The 19,324-nt window shown below is 41.3% G+C and overlaps 1 protein-coding gene across 1 annotated transcript; it reads right to left on the bottom strand.

The window, feature by feature from the left end:
* Window positions 1-4,815: 4,815 nt before the first annotated feature.
* ubtd1b (ubiquitin domain containing 1b) lies at window positions 4,816-19,324 on the bottom strand. The gene is made up of 4 exons (XM_023395538.2): window positions 18,216-19,324; window positions 11,471-11,698; window positions 11,115-11,272; window positions 4,816-10,939 (listed from the first exon to the last, which is right to left on the bottom strand). The coding sequence occupies exons 1-4, from the start codon at window positions 18,295-18,297 to the stop codon at window positions 10,688-10,690; spliced, it is 720 nt and encodes a 239-aa protein (XP_023251306.1). The 5' UTR covers window positions 18,298-19,324; the 3' UTR covers window positions 4,816-10,687.

Raw genomic sequence — 19,324 nt, 5'->3', positions numbered from 1 at the left:
AAAGTATCATAATCCTGATGGTAGCTTGGCATTTACAGTGAAAACTGGTGTCAATTTTGTTATATAATAAAATGATTATGAAACATCTTCAATTGATCTTGCAGCAAACAGCTGGACATGATTTTCATTTCTCATTTTCCCTATTGTTGTACAATGTCTGACGGTATGGCTGAAAATGGTTGTTTCAAGCCTGTTCTTTGCTCTACATTGTCAACATATCAGGGTCAAACCTTTAACCTGTCAAGCCCCCCCCCCCCAAACACACACACACACACACACACACACAAACACACTCGTCTCGTAACACCTTCCATTGCCTCTGCTCCTACTGGGCGCTGTGACGTGGTCTGTCAGGCCATGGGGTGACCAGGTTCAGTTACAATTTACAGTAGAAGGTATTAGGTGACTCACATACACACCATAGTATTAGGAAAGGTTTAGGTGCGCGCCAGGTGAGCGTTAGGTAAGTGGATGAGAGTCCAGTAAGAGCAGGAGTTCAGGGATTATCTTTAAAGCCACCATAACTAGCCTTACGAGCACACTTATGTGTGCAGACCAACACAAACGCGTGCACACATACACACCAGCCACACGGGCTCTGTCCTGAGAGGATTTTACTTCTTCATCTATTCTGGTTAGAGTCCGCTGTTATTCTGGACAAAAGTCTGCTGTGCATAACAATCCCCTGTATTTATCCCACAGAGAGCACACACACTCCTCTCATAAACATCCTGATGACTCATGAATGACCTCCAGTTCCTGTAAGTTAGCTCAGCAGATTACTGTAGGTTCACTAACATCAAGGACACATTGCACTGAAAGGGATCAGCATTAGAAATAATTGTGGGTTCTTTTAAACAGCTGCTCCAGGAGCTGCAGGGGAGAGGATAAATGAGAAAACAAGTCAAACGAGCTTGTAACTCGAGAGGATGTTCGATATCTGCCCTTTTAATGCTCTGCTAGGCCTCAACTGCAAACTGACCTTTTGCCTTTGGTCTGATTTTGTGACACACCTGGTCAGATGGACTGAGGCCATGTGAATGACTTTGCCAGTCACCGTGAGAGAAAAAGAAAACATTAAACCAAGATGGCATCCCGCGCAGAACGCACCTCAAAACTACGGTGTCCCACAGCGGCCAAACAACACCAAAACCACGATTCACCTGAGAATAAACATCGCAACTGCGATACCCAGTGGCTTATTTAGGCTGCTGCCCCACACATGTGTAACTGTATGTGTACATGTATGTACAGTATATGCCTGATAGTATTCATGTACATGTGCAAAAAATGCAAATTGGTTTATTGCAGTTTCATTTTCATTTTTGCTCAAATAACACATACATTTGTGGAAAATTAAAATGTTAGTGTGGAATTACATTATCATTTGAATCAGGCCAAAAGATTAGGAAAAACAAAAATGAAGTCAAGATTTACTGAATGTCAAAAATGAAGCATAGATTTTACTCAATGCACATAGTGTCAAAAATATTTACTTTGAAAAATATTGTGATGAGGGAAAGTGTTAAAAGTTGGAAAATCTTTGTTGATGGAAAAGAGTGAGTGAAGGCTGAAAATGAGTAGAAATTAGAGCTGTGACTTTGAACTCAAACAGGGTTGCAAAATTAGCACCACAAACGTTTCATCACTTAGAAATCATGCATTACTTTCTGTGAAGTAACTTTATTTTTCACTTGGTGCTTTTCTGGGATGCTGGATAATAGGAAATTCCACTACTACTACTAGGAAAAATGTAAGTAAGTGCTCCAAGTTGGAGACTGTCAAGATTTCTCAGGACTTTCCAAACCTTTCCGAGCCACAGCTATCTGTTGTCGGTGATATAAATTGCCGGTGCTATAAATATTACACTTCATAGCACTACCACCTTTTTTTTTTTTTTTACAATCTATTAAAATGCACTTGTGTGTCCATGAAGGTCCAGCTGCAGACCGCACATCTGGGGAGATATCCAGTGGAACAAGAATGAGGAGTGTCCTCATAATTCAGATGCATAGCTTCCGTTAGCGAAATTTTTTCTCTCTTCTAAGCTAAATATCCTTTCTTGTAGTGTGTTTGTGTAAGAAATACTAATGCTAAGCTTAGCTAAATAAATACACGTTTAACCTGGCAGACAGTTTGTAAAGTGCATGTGATCTTGGACTGTTGGAGAAGCTAACATGACTGCTAAAACAATGTGCAAGAGATTACTGGAGGGAAATATTTTTGTGATAATGTGTGATAATAAACGCATACTGTCCTCAAAAGCTGTACATAAAATACAAAAGATTCTCAAAAAAAAACTATTTTTTCACTTGGGATTAGAGGGTAACCACTGTAACTTTGGGGGAAAAAAGCACAATATTACCCTACACAACAAGCTAATCAACAGCACATTAGGTGAACATTTAATATTAGTATTTAATTGGACTTGCTAACATTAAAAAACTAGCATTAGTTGCAAACATCCTATAAGACGTAAAGGAGCTCTTTGTCATTTTTGCTATTGCTACATAGCCAGCGTTAACATTAACAACTGTTGAAATGTTGTAGGTTCAGTATCAAACTTCATTCCATTTTATTTACCTCTATGTTAACTCTTGTCTCCATTATTTTTACTTCTACTGACGTTAGCTAACCAGCTAGCCCTGGCCCGCCACTTTCTGACAGTGACTCACTGTAACCTACAATCTGCATTGAAGATGTAGAGGTCGTATTATGAGCCTGTCTGTGGGTTAGCAAACCTTGGGTCCCCCAGCAGCAATAAGTCTACAGTTGGACCCTTCTCATATTGTTTGCACTAACTAGAAAACACTGCTGACCATTAGCTTTACTGTTTTGTGCGGGTAAGTTTGATGGTCAGCGGGAGTGGAACCCACTGAAGTTGTAATTACAGCCTATAAATTGGGAATTTCCGACAATGAAACAACATACAGCTCATGTCTGGTGGGGGTGTAGATGAAATTTGCTGGAGAGTCCAGGTTTTTATCTGAACAATTTTTTTATTTTTCTCTCATTTTTGATTGACCACATCCTGTGGGGCAGACTTTCCATCATACTGAGAACAGACTTTCACCCGGGCAAATGTACGGTGTGGCTGTAGCTTGACTTTGTGATTCAGTTTGACAAACTCAGGTTTGTTTTGTCTTTGTTTAAACTAACCTGCTGTCAGTCCCAAAACAAACGTATTCAAACCAGTATGCATATAGATATGAAAATAGATCATTTAAATAATATACTTTACATAGATTTAAAAAGGGGATAAGTCTTGGCTTCACTGTCAGTTGGTACTTTCAAGCAATGTATGTTAAAGTTATCATATAAAATTTCAATCATGATTTTGTAGTTCATTGGGGAGGATTAGTGTTAAACTTTATGGTGTCCACTCCAGTGGTTTTGTTGCTCACAGGAAAGAGGCAGAGGGAAAGAAAATCAGACACACACATTACGATGTGGGAGTTTCATAAAACAGACTGAATGAGATCCAAAGTCAAATTAAAATCATAAGCCTTGGACATTGTTATGACCCCTTAGACATATGCTTCTGTCCAAACCCTCCAAACTCTCTGCTGTGGCGTCAGGGTCATCCCGGGACTGTCGGTGGGGGTAACAGAGCTTAGAATAAGGCTGACTGGGCGAGTGACCACAAACAGCGCTCTCTGTGAAATTCCACCGTCAATAGGGGCTTTTTCCAGGCCCGGTGCACCACAGCCCTCCGGAGACCCCGTGTTGACTGTATTTGCAGAGACTGAAAGAGAAAACGAGTCAGAGTTGCAAGGCTTAAAAAGTTCCCTCTCCATGTACAAGGAGGGTGATGTTAGCTGCAACAAGATGTGCAGCATGACAGTAATAATGGGCAGTATTTTCACAGGAAGTGCCAGTATGAAAGAGACTTCATTGGTGATTTACAAGACAAAGTATGGACTTGAACCTGAGCACAGTTGATCAATTTTCTGCTTCACTTATAGTTGGTGTCTAGCAGCCTTTTCCTGCCTTTCAGACAGGAAATTACAGATTTTACAGTTACAGTGTGTTTGGTATAAACAGAGGGAAAAAATTGGTGATTACCGCAACTGTTGATTCTCATCACAATTCAACAGCTGAAGAAAAGAGTCCCACCTACAGAACCTCAAACTTAATCAAAAGAAAACTCCATAAAGACCATCCTCCCACCTTCCCACCCATCCTGTGTGACTGACAGGTGGCTGCTGGGAAATGTTGTTGAGGATTGTTGAATTCTGTGCATGAGTAACTTGTACACACGTGTACAGTAGCCCACAGCTAAACACTTCCAAACCATTTATATGCCCATAAAGCTACCTTTGATTGCAACTGTCCACACCCTCATTTCAGGGGCGTCGAAAGGTATTTTGGGAAATGTAGGAAATCATTACATGTAGGAAACATAAGGAGGGTTAAGCAGGAGTGAGCCAAAAAGCAACTTTTCTGAGTTCATTCCCTCCTCCAAGAAATGCTAAAGCACAAACTTTGTTTTTTGAAACAGAACTTTTCCATGGTGCTTTTTCAAACCTTCCAGGTTGGGAAACACTGCTTTCAAGGAACACACTGTAAATCATCTGATTTATGCCTGAATATGTTGGCTAAAACAAACAAGGCTATGTGTGTGTGTTCAGTCTACTCATGTTCATTCCCCCTGTCGAAGAAGCCAAGGTTCACTGGAGTATTTGCAGAGGAGCAGAGCTCCATCTTGTGGTGACGATAAATCAGGACTTTGCTGCAGCATGTGATCAACAAGCTGGGCTTAACTCAATCACGTCTGATTTAATTCATTCCAAGGAAGAAAAGCAGAAAACAATCTTCATTTTTACAATAGTTTGATTTTATTCAACAGTTTAAAAACATGATTTAAAATGATTTCAGCATATAAATGAACACACCAAGTAGTAAAATAAATTGTGGGTGTCATTCATCATCAAGAAATGTCCATATAATGACTTGATTTCTGTCTTTGACTAAATATACAGATTTTTTTATTTTTTTATTTTTTAAACACATACTTAGGTGGTATAGATAATTTGAAAAAAAAATTATTTAAGTGGTTTAGCTGTTAATGTGTTAATACAATAAGATTTATCTAACTGCAGTGTCTTTTGGGAATTTGAGTTTTTAAAGGAGAGGATCGTGATGTTATTTGCTGTTACAAGTGAAAAATAAATATTTCCGGCCTACTATGGCTTTTTACTGTATAACCAGCTTAATAAACAACTTCATATGCAATTCAATTTCATCTGTGTATCATTAACATACATGTGCACGACGTCATGCAGACATCATTATATTTTTGTCTAAGTCAGGTCTTATATGCGATGTAAAAGTTTACATACATTCGAATGAGTGCAAAACAATAAGTGTTGCATCTTGATTGGTGTTATGATCCAAGTCCATTTACACTGCTCCTGACTGTTGAAAACTGTGCTTACAAAGTTTTTCTGGGGCTTTCACACATCTCGAGGTGTTTCTCAGAAGAGAAGTTTGGGGCGATTGCCGAGTTTTGTTACGTTTACTAAGCAAACTCCACTGAGGAAGACCACGAGATGCGGTTGAAAGGTCTGGAAAAAGCTAGCAAGTGGACCTTATGTTAAAAATCTCCAAATATCTGAAATTTGCACTGGGTTGACTTGAGCACTACTTCTACCACCTCTCCTCTCCTCTACACCTGAACGTTTTTGGTGCTCGACTTCTTGCAGATTGAACAGAAATTTTCTAAAGTGTCTTCACTAGAATGAGAGATGTGACTCAGTGTCAGTGGGATTAAACTTTACTTAAAAAAGAAAAAAGAAAAAAATCACAACTGAGGTCAAATTCACAGACCCTCTGCAGAAGGTGTGATGTCAGTGTCTGACAATGAGTCTGATTTGCGGAGGGGAACTGGACTAGCGCTGTAAACCATGAAGCTTTCTCAACTCAATGAGTTTTGATCATTTCACACAGAAGGCCAACGTAGACGCCTCCGTCCCACGTTGAGGGGTGGGGAAGAGCATTTTAACGAGACCGGAAGCCCCGTGCACCCTGAGGGTCGGCTCACAGGTGTTTCCACTTTGCTTGATTAGAGACCATAGGACTATGTGGGAATGTACAAACTCTGCTCACGCTGTTAATTCTGCGGTGCCTGTCAGCCTGTCAAAAGCAGGGCTGTCTAAGGTTAAAGCACAGGTATAAATAATAAAATGAACGATGGCTGGATTCCATTTAGCTGCTTCAGTCTCAGGGTTCTGGGTTTTCACATGTTGGCTCACTGGGACACAGAGCCATTGTTAATGTTATTAATAACACCTTTGCTTTTCCTACTATTCAAACTGTCTGCTGCTGTGAGACACACTCAACTTTCTGCACTACAACTAAACACAAGTGTCGGGGAATGGAGGAAACATATGCATTTACTTCAAATACTAATTTGAAGATTAGACTTTGCTACATTTTTCTTCCAATGATTTATCATGGTAGGTTTCCACACATGCAACCATCAGTTAAAAAAACAAACAAAAAAAAAACAAGATCTCATCCATTTCATAGCACATTTATCATGGGGCCTTCCCTTAAAACAGAGAGCTCTCCTTAGCTGTGAGTGTGACTTCATAAGAGTCACTGTATTGAATTGCTGGTGGGACGGGGATTGGTTTTGGTAATTTTTACAGCACGGTACGAGGGGCTTCCTTCTGGAGTTCTCTTTAGTTTGCAACCTGAGGGACACCTTAAAAGTTCCTTAAGCCCTTTTACAATTCATTAAGATGTACCTTTAAGTTTAACCTGATACGATAACCTCTGCTCAACGTTACTTCATTGAGTTTAAAAAGAGGGCGAATGCCGGTGAAGCACAGGGAGAGATGACAGTCAGAGACGCAAGATGACACAAAAAATAAAATAAAAACCCCACCCACGGCTCACTTCAGCGAGGATGCTGTAAGACGCCATCGATAATAAAGTCGTCAGCAGAGCTTTTCCCCAACCTGAGGCTCAATGACACCCTGACCTGCACAGCTGAGACGTGCAGGGCAGAATGCTCAATGGACACTGGGGAAGAAAAGTTGTGTAGGCATTTTTAATGTTTAGATATTTTGTCTGTGAAAGATGAAAGCCCATCTGAACGGTCAAGGCATCAGACTAGAAATACATTTCAAAGTGACAAACGTGAACATTTGAAACAGTCGACACAGGCGTCAGATTGTAGCAGGCTTGTACCTGTCGCTTGACATGACTTTAACAATACTCATAGCTGGTGCTCTATGAAATCTATCAGAACCAAAAAGAAGATATGAGGTCTATGTCTATTGTATTGCACATACAGAGAAAAATGATGCTTATTCAAGTTTGCATAAAATGATCAAGAAATCCCCAAAAGAACCATTGGTAAAGGGAAGCAAAGAACAAAAACAAAAAAAGGTCCTGTAAATAAAAAAACAAAAAAAACAGGGTGATTGTGATGAGCTTTAAAGTTGAAACTGTATAGAAAAGATGTTAGAAAACAAACATTTTTCTTGATGTGTTTGGGTGTGGCTCAGTTAGGTTTCGAACTATTTCACTTCCTCAGTGATCAAACTGCTGGAGAACTGTGCAACAGGAGCAGTGAATGAAAACAACGCTCGTCGAGCCGCAGACTTGTGCGTCCATCAGCGGTACAACGCCGGCTACGTTCACAAAGCAGGTCTTGATCTATTCTGAGCTATAACACGCATTTAACACCGACATGACCTGGAAGTGACGGCGATGGACAAAAGCGGAGTAAGTCAGAGAAATTCAAGTAAAGTCAGAAACTCAAGTCGCTCGAGGAAATCTAGGCACCAAACAAACGAACCATCCGAATATAATCTATTAGCCATCAGACCTCCGTCCTACCAGGTTACATTCTGTCAGTCACCCTGGACACTTGAAGTTTCCATGTGTGTAACAATGAAAAACAATGAAGTTTAAGTCGTTTGAATAAAGTAAAATTAATTCAGAGGATAATTCAAACCATATAAATTCAGTTATTGTTTTCAAATTAAAATATTTCAGTCCTATAAATTCAGTGGTATTTAATTTCCAACATCCAACAACAAAAGTATTCCGCAGTGATTAAATTTCACAATTTAAAAAAAGGGGTTATTTGTACGTTTTCTCCACCGCGGAATACGCTGTCTTGTCGGGCTAGCTGGTTAGCAAGCTAGCTTCAGTGGAAGGAAAGAAGTGATAGAAATAGAAACAGAAGAAGAGTTAACATCGGCTTTTCAGCGCTGGAGACAGCTCTTAGTGAGTGAGGGAATAGTATTCGATACTGAACATGAAACGTTTCTACTGGACTGGTAAGTAAAGTACTGGTAAGTAAACAGCTGTTAATGCTAATGCTAGCTATGTAGCAATACCAAAACTTTCAAATAGCTCCTTTAAAATTGAATTCATTATGGCATTTCTTTGCCTCCATACATATGGACCAAACTCAGAGGGCTCCTAAAATACCAATTACTGCCATCTCTCTCTCTCTGTCGCGTCATATGACCTTGTGACCTGCCATGTAAGTCAAATGTACGATAAATGTCTGGAGTGGATATTTGTGATGTTCACAGCACAGCACTCATGATATATCTAAACCGTGCACTTTCAGCTGCAGTGTGAATATAGCCACTGTATTTTAATGCGTTCGTACCAATCAGACTGTCAGGACAAATGGCAACGTCCGCCATGAGCTGCCGGCATCATTTCAGGGCAGTCGTGTTCGAGGCCGAAATGTTTCTGTGTTCTGGCAGCCACTGTGGCTGGGGACAAACCTGGACAAAGCTTTTCCTTTCAAAACAATAATCTTTGCTGTACAACAACAATCAGTCAGAGTCACGGCGCACACACTGACATTGTTTGTCTCTGTACAACTATATAAAAGGAAAAAAAGGCAGTAGCTTACTGCTTCGTTAGAAACATTTTTAACTGTCAGGCAGAATGGCTTGTGCAAAGACTCTAAATGTGTTTACCGACCTAGACAGAGGTTAAAACAAAAGTAAAGTCTAATGTGTATGTGGTGGTACAGGATTCAAAGTATGCTGTCAATTGAAGAAAAGAAGTCATAACATAAATAAAATGATAAATTTGTTTCAACCCTTTCCAATAAATGTTAAACGCCCACATCTTTGAAATTCCACACCTCTTTTGGTTTTGAAGGCAAAGTAGTACTAACCATGTAATGTAAACTGATCTTCATATCTAAAATCAGTGAAGTGGCCCTTTAAATATATATATATATATTTTTTAAATGGAAAAACAAAAAAACAAACAAATAACTCCTGTAATGTAAAGTTTGTACTGCTGGATCTGCTGAGAACTGACGCTCAAATCCGCAGCTTTTTCTGCTCATTGTTTCGGTTCACTGCTCCATATGGTCAAGTCCTAACGGCTCTCACCAACCCCCCGCATATAAAACTTGTTGGCAGCCATTTCTGGCAAACCAGCTCACTCTAAGACATCTGTATGCTGGTGAAGAAGGTCAAACATCTAGAGAACAAAAGTGACAAATATTATAATTTCCTAAACCATATCGAGGATAAAAAAGGTGAATGAATACTGGATTTACATTCATCAGGTGCCCCAAGCAACTGAAGTGATTATATCAGGGCTGTGTCGCTGCCCCCTAGTGGTCCGGGGGTCATTAAGTGATCAATAAGACCAATTTAAGACCATCATTTTTTTTGCATGGGAATTTGTAATTCCTTAGACAGTATGATATGATTGATTGCAAAGCTATGACTTGTAGACCAGGGAAACAGTCTTGTGTCTATGAGCTATGTCAAACTGAAATGTATCATATGGCTAAAATACATATTCCTTTTGCCCAAACACACACGCCAGCACCCACACACCATGTTTTTTCAGCAAGATTCGTGAAATCATTTAAAAAAAAAAAAAAAAAAAACTAACAAAAAAACAAAAAGAAAAAAGGCAGCAGTTATAGCTTGGGTCAATCTAAGAGTTCCTGAATCTAAAAAAATACAGAAGGCTTAATCTAGTGGTAAAACTAGCATCTTTCAGGACATTGACCCTTTTTTTGTTTCATGTAGAAGGCACACAAACTACCACAAAAGTATAGTAATAATCTTCAAATGTGCAAAAAAGCTCAGATTACATTATTTCCTCAATAAAAGAAAAAAAAAAAAAAGAAAGAAAAAGAAAAGAAAAGGGAAACAAGAAATGTTCGGGATCACACTCTCTGCCTTCCCTTCCTGTATCTGTGGAGGAGTAGAGGATTGCAGTGCAGTCCTAGTAGAAATGTGCTCTAGAACCAACACAGACACTTCTGCATTTCTTCCATTGGCACTTAGTTACCATCAGTGCAGAGAAAAACGGCAGCGCATGTGCAGCGTGATGTGCAGCGTCTGTCTGCGGTTGAAAAGGCTGCTCATCAGCACGAGTTCTGCTTTCATTCCAAATGGTTCAGAGAGACAAGGGGAAGAGGATCTCCAGAGTTAGTGTGGTGACTGGATTGACGTTAAGACCAACCCAAAATACCCCGTCCCACCCCCCCCAAAAAACAAAAAAAAAACAAAATACAACACGTGGTAGATGAAAGAAAGCAGCACTGTAGAGTTTCTCCCTCATGTAGTTTTGTACCTCCACAGTTTTATTTCAATCCAGCATTAGGAGGCACCTCTGGTCCTTTAGTGTCTGCCACCCACTGCACCACCTCTCCACTTGTCCTCTTTGTTCTTAGCTATTCAGATGAGGTGGGCGATGGCTTCGGGGCTCGGAGGGCCTGCGGGTTGACGATGACTTGGATGACAAAGTCCTTCTGGATCTTAGTGTCTTGCAGCCGCGTCTTGTCTGTGAGCAACTTGCCGGAGAAGAACCAGCGCTGATGGGTGGCGTCGATGTCCTCCTGGGCCTGCAGCTGCTTCTTAAGCTGCCCTATGGTGTCAGCCATGCTGGCGCTGAGGCGCAGGTCCTTACCTGTGGACAGTCGTACCTACACGGGGAACACAGGTAAAAATTTGTCTGTCAAGGATAAACCAAGACAGGAACTTGCACAACTGGGGTTCTATGAATTAAGACATTAACACATCTGATAACATATGAAACGTGTCAGCGGTCGGGTGTAAGTTGCTGAAATTTAAAAACAACCCGATAAGTGTGTTCGGTACCTTGAGCTGGAATTCCTTTTTGGGTGCTGCGGGGGGCTCGGGGCTGTCGCTGGGGTCCTCATCGCTGCGTTCTGAGATGAGGTTGACAGGTGGAGCCAGGCAGTAGACGGGCAGCTGGTAGCGGTTCCCGAGTTCATCATAACACTCTGTGAGAGTACCTGGAGAGGGAACGAGTGCAAGCTGTTATTTAAACTTACGGTCAAGTTATTCTGTGCACATCTATACATAAGTTCTGTTCACTGTGGATCAGCCAGTGATTGATGTATATCAGTGGATTTGAGTCCATCACTGTCTTTTCCCCCCAGACATGAGTACGAACTATTTGGTTTTTGTGAATGTGTATTTTGTGTTCTTACCATGTGGCAGTGTGATACTGGCTCCGTCCACTATAGCCTGGGCCAGCTCGTGGTCGTTGCACTCCAGTGCCACGGCGGCGGCTTTCAGAGCGTCCCAGATCTCCTTACGGCCCTCGAAGGCCGGCGCCGTGTCCCAGAACTCGTCCCGCTTGCTCCGTAGCTGGCCCTCCGTCATCGGGTAGTCGCTCTTCCACTTGGGTCGATCTTTCTTCAGAGGCTCGTTACGTCCTGCGATGGAAAGGAAAAGCCACAGAAGACTGTTAGAGGTAGAGACACCACACTTTTTCCTTCAAATTTGCGACGGCCTGTGAACTGCCATTTGTCAGTATTTTTCCAGAGGAAATAGCGTTTGATATTTCTGTTGATCTAATATGATCACTGCTGATTGGAGGCACTAAAATTGTGTTAAGCAAAGTGCAATGAAACAATTTTAGCAATTTGCCTGACAGGGGATGAAGCAAAAACAGGAAGCAGCGAACAGCAACATACAAGATAGCGTGTAATGCATGGAAATAGTGGTTTGAATACCACAATGACGCTGCAAATAATAGATAGTGACAAAAACTGACAAACACAGAGACATACAGGGTGTAAAAAGCATTAAAAAAATATCCAACACTTATAAATGCAAGCCTGCGTGTTTGTCCAGTGATGCTAAAGTATTTGCATTTGACCAATAACAGGAGATGTGCATTGATTTTTATATACATCGTTTGTTAAAGGGAAAACACAAAGTTCCATTGTAAGTAACAGGCGCCTGAAAGCACCAACACAGGTGAACATATAACGTTATGTTTCTGTGCACTGTGTGTTTCCTTTAGGTGTAACAAACATGTGTAATGCACGAGGGACCCACTCTTTGCTCCACTGCTCTATGGGCACCTTTAAGTGTTGTATTTACTATTGTTTTATTTGTTGTCAACGTGTACAATTAGGATGGAGTGGAGAGATTTGAGTAAAACTCAAACACCACAGAATACGCAGATTGATTAACAAACCACATGATGTTCCCATATAATTCACATCCCGTGCTTTCATCACTTGGCAGCGCTAAACAGAGCTGCCGTCAGAGAGAAATGCTAGCTGTCACCAGAGACAGAGAACGCCCCTCCACACCTCACTATGTCATCCGAATCTAAAATTAGGAGGTCATTCAGAGTTTGCAATATGCATGAAGCATCTTTAGCCTATATCTGTGTATGTAATATGACCCGTGTTTCCCACCACTTAGTATTAACACAAAACACACCTCGGTGAGGAGAGCACTTATTTGAGTAGAAGCCACACCTGAGGGTCACACACTCACCTGTCTACGCAGACAATAGGCTAGCATCCGGAAAGTAACACATCTGACCTCATTTTAAAAATGCACCAGCAGTTCAGCCAGCTATGGTTACCTGCTGACGATGCATCTCCCCATGATTTATCATAATAGTTTTATGTTGTTGCTGGCATAAACATTTTCTTTTAACCGAACAGGCTGTGGTGCAATTCTGTGCTACAAAAGTCGACGTTTTTTTTTTAATTGAGTGCCAACTGTCAGACACTTCAGCTTATGTTGTCAGACAGAAACCGTCAGTAGGAAGTGAACAGGCTTAAGCTTACATCTACAAATGCCCGAGGCAGAGGTGCCAGTCACCGAGGAGTGGAGTGATGGAAAATGGAGAAGAGTACAGATGAGACAGCACACGTCCAAGGGGTTGCCTTTCTTTCGAACTAATTATTTATAGTGCAGGCGGCTTAGGAGGAGTAATTTGGAGGACGTGGTGTGGTGTAGGATTAGCACTCGGAGCGGTGTGAATCCTGACCGAAGCTAAAGGGCTTCCTCACTATCACTCAAGTGGTAGTGGACATGTGCTGCGAGAGGGTCTGAAGACGACACGATTTGGTCCGTATTCCCAGACATTACAACGAAAGACATGTTCAACTGTAGGTCATAGGCAATGTATGTTATCTCAGCTCCTGATGCAAGAATACACAATAAACTATCCATACGTGCATCCTCTTTTCAAACAAGCTTCACCTCTTGTTGGCTATATTTGTATAGTGTCTATATGTTTCTGAAGTGCATTTATTCATACTAATATATATACTTTATATAATGTTATATAAAGAGTTCCACTGGCTAATTTGCTACTAGGTCTTACAGAAATGGGAAAATTGAATGGGATTGTTTCTTGTAGGGCTACAACTAATGATTATTTTCATTATCGATTGATCTAAAGATTATTTTGTTGATCTATCAATGATTGTTTGGTTTGTAAAATGTCCTAAAACAGTAAGAAATGCCCAACCGTTCCCAGATAACAATGTTTTGGCCCAAAAAAACAAAACAAAGAATAAGTGAATTAATTCATAAATTAATAAATAAATCCTAAAACCCAAGAAAAACCACTTCACCAACACAATAAAAAGGAAAAACAGGAAATTTTAACACTTGAGGTTTAACACTGGCTACACCACTAACTGTTTCAACTGTATTTTCCTACAATACATACATTGTGGCTGCACCGGCACCTACAGAGACTGTGCGGCTGTAAAAACGTCTGTGCAAGCAGCTAACCAAGACCCATGGTTACATTTTATTGTCAGGCGACCTCTTGTGGTCGTAGTAATTATGACGGGAGCAGAGAAGGAAGTCAGCTGGCGTAGTTTAAAGAGCGACTAAGTATATGTTAGGACGTTGAGGTTGATGGTCGACATTTAAAGTTGTCAAAATAATACAGTGTTGTATTGTGAGCTACCCCTCGCCTCTCCTAAAGGGAGGGCTGACTGACTGGTTATCTCTGACCGACACGTTCTCCGATATCTACAGAGGAGATTCTGTAAAGAGTGGACATGCTGCACAGTTGGCGCAAGCAGATGTGAGGAAGCTAAAAGACTCTCATGCTGTAAAATACCTCAGATTTTTTATTTTCTTTAAAGATTTGTATTGTTTCTGTCCGGTGTCTTTGTGTTTTCATTGTGGATTCCTTGTAGATAGTAAAATATGAGCTAGACTAAAAGAAAATATGGAATAAGAATGCCTGCACCATGTTTAAAAGCTCCCCAGAGGTAGAAATACAAATTAAAGAAATAGCAACGGTTTATGGAAGTAAGTGTGGCGTGGTGGACAGTGTGTATGAAATGCGGGCAGTAACAAAAGGGAAGTGATTCATTGAATGGCACGACAAAACAGAGACATGAAGCAATGCCCTGACAGACACGTGATGAAGTGTGAAATGAACCATAAACAAGGTATAAAGGTTCATATGAGAGGTTTGTGGATGCTGTCTGAGGCTCACAGTGGCTGTTAAAGGATAACCTGTTTCTGGGGGGAAAAAAAACATAACACATAACGTTGCTTTGGCCCTGTAAAGACATTTTTAAAACAGCCTCTCGCATTCCCCTGACGTGAGGCAAATAATTAATGTGGGGTGTTTTTCTGTGTTGCTCTTTTAACAGCAGACATCAGTGGACGGGAACACGGGAGAGGACAGATGGGAAGTGCGCTCTTTAACCGGACACCGAGACTGAATGCATGTATGACTGCATTTCCTCTGGACACACAAGAACATACACAAACCCACATTCCCACAGGCAAGATCCTCACAGCTGGTCGTTTTATCACCACAACATGTGCATTTGTCTTTTTGCAGCTAAAGATAAAGTCAGTCTCTCGTCATCGATTTCCTCAGAACATCTCCGACAGTGCTTTGAGATTTGGTGCATTTATTACCAGGGTCAATGGTTAAGAGAGAACTGACAGAAAATTCATTATCATCCACTTTGATTAGTAGTAATGTTTCAAGCTAAAGTGACAAGAATTATCTGCTGTCGATACACAGACACTACCTGCACTACTTCACCAAATATATATGTAAATAAATAAATAAATAAATAAAATGGGAATTCAATTATGAAAATAATAAATAGGCAAATTAATACAAAAGGTAAATAAATAAACAGAAGCAAATTAAAAGAGAAATATCAGTTCATGTCACATTTTATTACTTAATTAATACCTGTATTTATTTTCAACATTCTTTTTGGTGCATTTAGTGGCATACTTATTTATTGAGTCATTTATGTTTTTATTTTTTATTTTGGCAGCCTGATAATGTTAATTTTATTTTCTGTATCCGTTTATTTATGTCAACAACAACCAGTTCTGCCTCATAATCCCTCTGGTCACCAGCTTATCATGCGACGTTCAGAAAGGTTCCTGCTCTGAAAGTGGAAACATCTCAACTTTTCGGACACGGTGGACATGTCGTCCAAGCTTGTTCTACCAGAGTGTATCTCAGTCTTGAGGGTGCAAATAAGGCCTCTGTTAATCTCTCAGGGGACGCGATGAAGGGGCAGAAACCTGCATTACATTCGAATTCAAAAACCACAGAGCTGTTTCATCCAAAGAAAATGAGGACAAAATCTTCACTGTGTGGCGAGGACTGAAATTAATCAACCCATGCTGTGACAAATGGAGAGATACCACGTTATTGTTCTGTTGTACCTGGCCTCTCCCTCTCACACGGCTGTCTGTGTGAGGGTGTGTCAAGCAGAGTAGATTCAGTCCTGTTAGAGGAGCCAGTCAATGACGCAGCAGGACATGATATGACTTGTTCTTTTTGATCACAGCCTGGTCTAGTAGGGAGTGTCTGTTGATACCAATCAGGGTGGGAAATTACCATGAACCACCGCCAAAACCCGGGGAATCTCAGCTGTGATGGCTTTGACTTTAAATAATCTCTCCGTCTGCCACTTCAGCAAGTAACGAAGACAGAAAACTTATTTAAAAAAGGTCATAATCGGCCTGTAGAAATCTATATAAGATTTTCTTTCTGGGTTATATCCAAGGGGCTTGGGGTCAAAAAAAGTCTCCTTTGCTCTCTGATCCAAAGCTGGAATCCATCTTGAAAACATCCTGTCGTTCTGATGTAAACTGGAGACGATTCCAGCTGGAAAGAGACTAATTGAAAATCTTTCCGTCAGTAAGAAACAAAGGGGACAGAACCTGCATCCAAATGAATAACAGACACGAAGATTCCTAAACAGTCACTATCAAGGGAACGGTATTGTGCCAGATACTGAAATTCAAATAAGTCTCACATTGACGAGTCTTTTCACCATTTGGTTTTTAAGTAAAATAACATGTTGGTCAATTGCTGGATTGACAAACTGAAGCACAGATTTTACCGCAGCTTCACGGGCATCTGATGGTCTTTTCACATCCTAGGTGAATTCATAACAACTTTCATAAGCCTGCAAAGCCTTTATTCATCCAATAAACAGTAAACATTTTCATGTGTCTCCCCATCTGTCATAAAAGGTCATGCTTAATATCACTGACATTGTTGTCTGGGGTCGAAACTATGCAGAAATTCAGACTGTCTGCCAATTCAGCTGTGCGGCGCCTGCGTCATTGAGTTTAGTCTGGTTGTAAATATAACATTTACTCTTGCTAAGTGCTGAAGCAGCAATCCAAATTCCATCCGTCACTATCAAAGACAAGTGTAAAAGAACAAAATGTGGCAGTTTGCCAGTGTTTATCTTTGGAAGAATGTTATCTTGCGGGAAGGTAATGGACATGAACTCAAGTCCCTGATGTGAATAATCGGCACATCAGCAACTTCGGGAATCGATGTAACCTCCTCTACTTTGCTGGGAGTTACAGTAACCACAATATCCTGCTTGATCCTTAACTGCATGTTGACAGGGCTACCATATTACCAGTGTTAGAATAGCAGCTGCCCCAGGAGGCCTGCTGGTGTGGGATTAAGAGTGAGTCTTGAAATTGCTGGGTGAGAAAATTGTCAGCCTTGTTATAGTTGCGATGTCAGGCAAATGTGGGTGTAGTGTAGGTGAATTTGGCTGTAATCGCTCTTAGGAATGGGGCCTGAGATGGCACAGTCTACATAGTGCTCAACTTAAATAGCACAAGGGACACCACATACTGTGCAGTGGCAAAACAAGAAAGGAACTGTCTCCCAAGAAAAAGCATCAGACTGGAGTATTGAGGGGGCAAACACACTGGTCTTAACATGTAAGCTGCGTAGCATTCAGGTGAACTGTAACTGCACTGCATTCATATCCAAGAATGTGTCTCCAGCAACCTGACTGCCTACCCAAAATGCAAACTGGTACCTGTCAACATCCTTCCCCTTTATTTGCAGTTGGGCAAGATATTATCGCAGGCACTTCACTATTTGAAACTGTACAATATGATCACAATCTAATCAACACGCATGAGCTAAACCTTTGTGCACACATTGGTCCAAGCATGCCGTTGTGCACTTTTATGTGAGAAGATATGCAGTGCATTGTGAATGGAAAGGTGTCCTTTACTACAGAGTCCTGTTTACTTCAGGTGCATGGAGTTTCCAGAAAAACAAAAGTGAAACCAATGAACAAGTGGTCACTTGAGATTCAGGAGTGGAATACATCTGGATAGAGTGAGTCTCAACCACCTACAGTAGTTTTTTTGTGCATTTACTGTGCACTTATATTGGGTGTACATGCAATTAAGCAGAATTGGACAGCTGTCAAATGTCAGATGCCATTTTTGTCACAGCAGGGATTCCACACAGACAAAGCAGGATGAATTTTGTAGTGCCACCAGTTAGGAAAAAAAACGTGGAGGCACTGGTGTTGCAAGAACAACAGTCCAAAAATTCATATGATTTACAGGAGCGCACACACACACACACACACACACACACACACACACACACACACACACACACACACACACACACACAGGTCTTACCTCCTCGTCCACCGTTCCTGGACGAGCCTCGGCTCTGTGTGTCCTCCCAGCCTTCCCAGTATCTCCCCACACATCCTCCCATGGTCAGACTGCAGATCGTTTCCACGCGTCTCACCAGCTGAGCAGGGGGCCCATCACGGACAAAGACGATGAACTCGGTCCGATTGGGAGGATGGGTCGCAGGTCAGGAGTTGCAAGCCTGATGTCATCCGTAACGGCAAAAGGGAGATCGTTTGGATGTTTGATAGCGCAGGGCTGAGCTGTACCTGCGGGTTCGATGTGCGTTTTCTCTCTTTCTGTATCTGTGCTACTTGTGTTTGATACGACCCCACAAGATTCAAAGCTCGTGGCCCGCACTAACGCTACAAGAGTTTGATAGCCAAGCCAACAGCCAGCCGTAACATCTGTTTTAAATATTACGATATAACCAGCAACATGTGTGATGTTTAACTTCCTGTTAAGTTGGGTTTGTTGGAAATCTTGATGTCCAGCAGTGCAAGCAGCGCGCACCTTCTGCGCTAACAAGCTAACAGGGCCAGCCAGCTAGCTACCACAACATCAGTAAACACAAACTTCCGCGCACTCGTGACCATTTCCCCGCACGATGAGTTTATCCCAGATGTGGTAGGTAGTTACAGTTTCCCGAAGCCCTCGGTGGACAACTTCAATTCTTTGACGTTGTCTCCAGATCATTGTCTTTAAACCCCCCAAAACCTTACTTCCCTCTCTGCTGGTGAAAGGTGACTAGCGGCGGAGCTAGCACCACCGAACTTTTTTACGCCTGAGCGTAAGCACGCATGCAGGTGTTGTGTTCCCCTACGTCAGGAGTTAAGACAACTATGAATGGGCGACGTTGCAAATAAGTTCAGTACCAACGGAAGTCTATTACACACAGCAACGTTGTCTCTGACGCTTATAGTATTTTTAATGATACTGGTAGTAATTCATCTAAAATTGTTCAAAAACATTACAAAAGCACTTCCTGCTCCAGTGAAAGGGCAGATGACGTACATCGGGAATATTACGGAGAATTCCACTCTCGCTAGGCTGTACTCTTTGCAATGTTGTAGAATTCGGACAGCACCTGAAGGCAGCACCAAAACCTAAAT

The sequence above is a fragment of the Seriola lalandi genome, unplaced genomic scaffold (assembly GCF_002814215.2).
Source record: "Seriola lalandi dorsalis isolate HSWRI2012SDOR001 ecotype SW California unplaced genomic scaffold, Sedor1 jcf7180002054965, whole genome shotgun sequence".
Classification (NCBI taxonomy): Eukaryota; Metazoa; Chordata; class Actinopteri; order Carangiformes; family Carangidae; genus Seriola; species Seriola lalandi.
The sequence above is the reverse complement of the archived record's forward strand: the minus strand, read 5'-3'. Positions and strand labels throughout refer to the sequence as shown.